Source organism: Physeter macrocephalus, chromosome 14 (genome assembly GCF_002837175.3).
Source record: "Physeter macrocephalus isolate SW-GA chromosome 14, ASM283717v5, whole genome shotgun sequence".
Classification (NCBI taxonomy): Eukaryota; Metazoa; Chordata; class Mammalia; order Artiodactyla; family Physeteridae; genus Physeter; species Physeter macrocephalus.
Window position 1 is genome coordinate 81,071,824 of NC_041227.1, and position 6,374 is coordinate 81,078,197.

General features: G+C 49.5%; 1 protein-coding gene across 1 annotated transcript in view; it reads left to right on the top strand.

Annotated features, from left to right (window-relative positions):
• The window catches only part of SUN1 (Sad1 and UNC84 domain containing 1), a 31,154-nt gene extending 26,379 nt beyond the window's left edge, over window positions 1-4,775 (top strand). Inside the window, exons 16-19 of the mRNA XM_028498553.2 lie at window positions 552-595; window positions 2,082-2,217; window positions 3,620-3,874; window positions 4,605-4,775. Coding sequence (XP_028354354.1) covers window positions 552-595; window positions 2,082-2,217; window positions 3,620-3,874; window positions 4,605-4,775 — 606 coding nt within the window. The remainder of the gene's footprint in view (window positions 1-551; window positions 596-2,081; window positions 2,218-3,619; window positions 3,875-4,604) is intronic.
• The last annotated feature ends 1,599 nt before the right edge of the window (window positions 4,776-6,374 follow it).

Here is a 6,374-nt window from a genome sequence, read left to right on the forward strand (position 1 = left end):
GCTCAGCGGCCATGGCCCACGGGCCCAGCCGCTCCGCGGCACGTGGGATCTCCCCGGACCGGGGCGCGAACCCGTGTCCCCTGCATCGGCAGGCGGACGCGCAACCACTGCGCCACCAGGGAAGCCCGTGTGTGTTGTCTTTTAAAAGTCTGCTTTGAGGGCTTCCCTGGTGGCGCGTCCGCCTGCCGATGCAGGGGACACGGGTTCGCGCCCCGGTCCGGGGAGATCCCACGTGCCGCGGAGCGGCTGGGCCCGTGAGCCATGGCCGCTGAGCCTGCGCGTCCGGAGCCTGTGCTCCGCAACGGGAGAGGCCAGGACAGTGAGAGGCCCGCGTACCGCAAAAAAAAAAAAAAAGTCTGCTTTGAAAAGTAAACATCCCTCACCTGCCTGCCAACAGGCAGGTCTGGGCTTTAAATTAGGGGGGAAAAAAAATCCTAGATAAATATGTGTATTTCTATTTCTGTTTATATGTATGTAGTCAAGTATATGATTTTATGGAAAGTTGGTATGTAACTTGTGTATTTAAACGGATTGTTTCTCCTACATTTTAGGCCATCCAGAAGGAATTAGAACAGACTGCGCTAAGAACAGTTAGGTAGGATAATTTCAGATAAATTCCTCTCCTGTCTTCTGTGCCCCTCTCTGTCACGTGGGGCTGTGCCATCCTTAGCCAGGGGCACTGTTTGCGCCTGGGATGACTGGGCTGTGTTGGTGGTAACAGTCCCAACTGTTGTCTTTCTGGGAGACCCTTCAGGGCACCTGAGGATGGAGGAGGGGTCGGGGAGCTTGTTACCATCCACCTCCATGCAGCACCAAAGACAGCGGGGGCCCCCGGCTTTGCTCCGGGGGTACTCCCTGCCTGGATGTGCCGGGAGGGTCCTCAGGGTACGAGGAACGGGCCGTGAGTTCATGGCACAGCGTGGAGTGGGCTTCCTGCCTGGACCTCTGCTGGCTCTGCGGGCATCACAGTTCAACCCTGGTCCCCCGCTCGGCAGCCCCTCGAGGGGGCCAGACACGCGCCTTCTGAGCTGTGAGGCTCTAACCAAGGCTGGGCCTCCTCTGAGCCCTTTCTTTGTTGCTAAACAGCCCTGGTCCCTCAGCAGTTTCAGGGGGGTGGCGTTTGGTCCCTCGTATCCTGGTTGCTTTTCTTCCGCACATTTGTCAGCTTCCCTGAAGTCCCCTGGCAGCATGGAGCTTCTTCCTGTCTCAGAGCCGCTCACTGTTTTCGCACCCTTGGTTTTGTCACCTGGGTTCTCTCCACCCCATTGGCTGAATAGGACACTGTTACCCTTTTGTTACTCCAACCACTCCACTCACTGGCTCAGCGCTTAACTCGGGAGAGAGCAGATGATGAGCTTTAACCTCTCATCTTCCCGCTGTAGCTCCTGTGTGTTTCTCTGGGTCTTATCGTGTGATTTGAGACCTCACCCACCCTCCTCTCAGGATGGGTATGAGTGTTAGCGCACTTTTAACTTTCCTTTAGAGCCTTTACATATCAAAACACCTTTTGACTGAAGTCGTGTGGCTCCTGCAGTGTTTACCCCGGAGTACACTTCCCTGAGATATGAACTGTTGGTATCTCAACAACTATAACTACCTATGAACAACTATAAAAATAATACCGTAATACTTCATAATGTACAATACCTACATTAAAATAGAATTGTTAAAACCCTGAAGCCATATGTTTTTAGTTTTCTCTTCCAGTAGCATGAAAAATTCATATTTAGTTTTATAGTGATTATCAGTAAACATTGTCACATTTCTGAAGTCTTTTTCAGAATTTTAAGGCGATACGTACAGGTTTAAATATTAAATAGTATATGAGAGTCCTCACCACCACCCAGAGAAGCATAACCGCTGCTCATGGCAGGTTTGGCCCCCGCCTGGGCAGGTGTGCGTGTCTGTGCGCGTGCGGACATTGAGGTGGGAACAGTCTCTGGGGCCTTGGCTTGAAACTTCTGTGCTGCTGAGGGACCGGGTGGTGTGTTCACAGCTGACCTGCCTGGGGAACATGGGCGTTTCTCCTGAATGTGCTGTTGGCAGGACTGACCTGTCCTGTCGTCACCCCCCCACCCCAGCAGAACTGACGAGGAGCCGCGCCTCCTTGCCGTGGTCCAGCATCTGGAGCAGGAGCTGGGGCGTCTGAAAGCAGACTTGTCCAGTTGGCAGCATTTGAAAACCAGCTGTGAGAAGGTGGATACAGTATATGAAAGGGTAAGTTTCCTCAGCTTTTACGTTTTGTTTTATCATAGAAAATAAAAACATTTGAGTTGATATCTTTATTAAGTTAATTTCAACTTTCTTTAAAAATTTTATTTTACTAGATTTGAAGTTTTTAACCATTTTGAATAAAATAATTAAAAATTCAGCTCCCCTCGAATTCCTGCCTCTCCAGTGACAGGAGATGTCTTTCCTTTCTTTACGCACGCATGGCCAAGGGCTCACCTTTATTGGGGGCAGGGCTGTTTGTATATCTTCTCACCAAAGTAGAGTCACGCTGCAGTTTCGTATCACATCCTCACGTGACGGACATTGCTTCAGGCCTCTGTATCCATGTGCAGAAGAAGAAATCTAGACATTTATAGCTACTTGAAAATGAAAACACGGACATTGGAGTGGCACGGGTCATCCCAAGTCAAAGGCGGACGGTTGGTGGGGAGGAGGTCTCGCAGGCCCAGGGTGACAGTCTGCGGTGCAGGGAGCTACTGAGGTCAATGGGGCAGCGCAGCAGAGATGCGGCCCAGCCCGGCAGGCAGCCCGTCTCCCTGAATGGGTTTGCAGGTCACGTGAATGACTGCTCCTCAGTCCTCAGGATGGCGAGGTGGTGACAGTCTCCTCCGGGGCTGGCTCTGGACACAGGTGTCCTCATGGCTGGGGGACTGTGAATACCTGCAGCCTTTTGGGGGGAAGATCTTGACATGGTCACGGGTCACAGAGACACAGTCTTTGAGACGAGCAGCCATGCTCTTAGGACTCTGGGTGCAGAGGTGAACACGCCAGCGCAGGGGCCACGGACAAGTGTGCAGTGTTGTGACAGTAGCGCTGAGGTGGCCCAAGTGCCCATGTCAGGGCAGCGGCTGACCTGTACGGTGGGACATTCCAGAGCCTGCAAGTGAGGAGGTCGATGTGCTCACTTTGTCACAATGCTGTGCTTTTCCTGGTGCTTCTGCCCCGTCTTCCTCTTTTTGTGGAGCAAGAAGAGGAGCTTCTACACGTAATGGTGTGTGTGTAGAAATAACGCACTTGGACGCGTCCAGCCTGCGTAAAGTTACATTTTCAGTTGTGTGTATGACTCTTTCCTTCTCAGACTGAGTTTGAAGATGAGGGGCCCTGTCATCTGCACCTCACCTGGGGCAGGGCCCCTCTCCTGCAGTCCCGTGGGCACCCAGGGCACCTAGGCTGTGCTCTCCTCTATCCCTGTTCCCCTGAATGTATATCAGCATCTTTGGAGGGTTCTTAAGTTTCGTGTGAAGGGAAAAAAACCGTGTCAAGTTTCCATTATGGATTTTGAACTGCTGTGTGATCTTTCCAGTGTATCTAAGGTGACAGAGTGAAGAGTTGAAATGATTTAGCTAAAACAGTAGATTCATGTTATATTCACCAATGATTTTACTAGGTGGACGCACAAGTCAGAGAAACTCTCAGGCTCATGTTCTCCGGAGATCAGCATGAATCTTCTCTCGAGTGGCTGCTCCAGAAACTGTCTGCTCAATTTGTAAACAAGGATAACTTGCAGATATTATTACGAGATTTAGAGCTGCAGATATTGAAGAACATTACCCACCACATTTCTGTGACAAAACAGATGCCAACTTCTGAAACTGTAGTATCTGCTGTGAATGGAGCGGGCGTTTCTGGAATAACAGAAGCGGTAAGTAGATGATGAGAATTGTTTAAAATTCACATGGTAGTGAAACTGATCATCTAGGTATTAAGCTGGCAGATTTAAAAATATATATATTTATTTATTTGGCTGCACCTCGTCTTAGTTGCAGCACACTGGACCTTTAGTTGCGGCACACGGGATCTTTAGTTGCGGCATGTGGGATCTAGTTCCCTGACCAGGGATCAAACCCGGGCCGCCTGCATTGGGAGCGTGGAGTCTTCCCCACTGGACCACCAGGGAAGTCCCAAGCTAGTAGATTTTGATGTTTTGTTCTACGAATTGTCTTCTAGGGATGTGATTATGATATAAAAAGTGCTTAGCACCATGCAGGGTGCTGGGAAGGGTAAGCTTCAGCTGTTGTTGTTATCAAACTACTTCTTAGGAGTACTTTATACTTTATTAATCTTTTTGTCCCAAAGACTTGGTCTCCCTGGGTGGCCACATACCTTCTGGAATTACACAAAAATTTCCCATAATACAGTCCCAAGTTACCATCTCTAATGCTAGTCCTTGCTTTGTCCACTTTTTATGGCACTGGGGGTTCCGGCTCTGAGACTTTCTTGCCTGTGTCTGAGCCAGGGTCCCCGCAGTTGAGAGCAGGACTGAAGTTTGGGATTGCTGAGACAGCCCCCGTGCCCGTTGTCCCCAAATAGAGTTAACTGAAAACATGTCCTTCATTTCTGGGGTTGTCTCCGTGTGTGCCTCCACTGCCCAGCAAGCGCGTGCCATCGTGAACAGCGCCCTGAGGCTGTACTCCCAGGACAAGACTGGCATGGTGGACTTCGCCCTGGAGTCCGGGGGTGAGTGCCAGACCCCTGACCCAAAAGTGCTACTGTCAGCGGGAGGCCACTCAAGAGGCTGTTACCTGCCCCACGGTCAACAGTAGGGAGCTTGTTAGAACTTTCAAAGATCTGAGAGAGAGCATTATTCTAGGCGAGCCCCTAGTGTTCTGCTTCAGAGCACAGCCAGGTTCCCCCAGGAGCTCTGGTGGCTGTGCTTGCAGCTCACGCGTCAGCTGTGAGTGTGAGCCTGTGAGATGACGCACATCAGCGAAATCTCAGTTTGGGGGCATTTCAGTAGCTTTTAGGTTTTTCTGGCCATATGAGAGTTTACCACCACAGAATTATTGATTATTCACTTATGATCTTGTGTGTTGTAAAGTGTGTGGGCTTTTTTAAGTATAGAAGTCCAGTAAAAAGAAATTGCCCCTAGAGCAGCATGGGTCAAGCTGAATGAATAGAGAGAAGGATGGGGGTGCTATTCTGGTTCCTCAAGGAAGTGGTCCGCTGAGTCTGGAAGTGCTGCGTGGACATGGCACAGGCCCTGGACCAGGTGTATTGGATAAACCAGACTTGGCTTAGTGAAGCATCGTGTCCATGGACTTCTGTCACCATCCCTCAGTGGCGTCCAGGACAGCACACCCGGATCACACATGGGAACATGTCTGTGAAAACGGGAATGACATCATGTCAGTTCAGGGAGCATTTTGCCACCATACGTGTTAGAGAAAATCTTGGTTTTCTAAATTTTTAAAACTTAGGAATTGCAGATGAGGGCTGGTTGACTAATACGGTCTCTCGGAGGAAAGGAGGTTCTTGATAACACTTCAGTAATAAAGGGTGAGGGCCTGTGGGAGGGGTGGGGATGTCAACCCACGGTGAGTGTCAGTTACCTGCCCCAGCCGTTCAGGGCATCAGGCGATGGGGCTCAGACCAGCCTCGCGGGAGCTGTGGCCCGTCCCCATCACTCACCCTCGCACGGGGGCTGAGCACACAGTGCAGGAGGCTGCTGCTCCCGGTGGATACCGCCAAGTTCTTCCAGCGTCAGAAGTCAGTAAGGCTGCTAACTGCTCTTTGTGTATATTTTGTTTAGAATGGCTGTTTTAGAATATTAAGTGATTTTAGTTTTGTAATTCAGTCATTTCTGAAGAAATCATTTTTGCAATTCAGAGACATCAAATGACGATTTAACAGTGGGACCAGTAGTTGTCATTTTTTCTTAGAGGCATAATGAGTCCTCACGGGTTGGTGTGTTATTAATGCAGAATTCTGATCATCCTGACGAGGCTGAGCTGAGTGTTGTGTTACTGAACAAAACATATATTGGCTCTTTTTAAGGGAAAAAAGTGAATCACTGTATTTAAGAAGGCACTTTTTTAGAATGAGAATAAGATATTTTAAAAATAATGCAGTGGTTCAGAAGTTTGGACCTGCTGATCAGCTGTGTCAAAATCACATTGTTTTCTTGTTTAAAATTCCGTCCCATCCAGTCCCCTCCCCCGTTATCAAGTGAGAAGCTCTAAAAGGGGCCTGCGGCTGCGTTTGCAGGTGTTCTGAGGGGTTGTGATGTGCAGCCAGGTTAGGGACTGTTGGCTCTTAGAATACAGACTGCTCAGGACTTTTTAGTTTTATTACTCACTTATTTGTTTTTCTTTTTAATTTATTTTAGTTGTTGTTTCTTCCCACACCAAGTTGTTTTGGCCTGC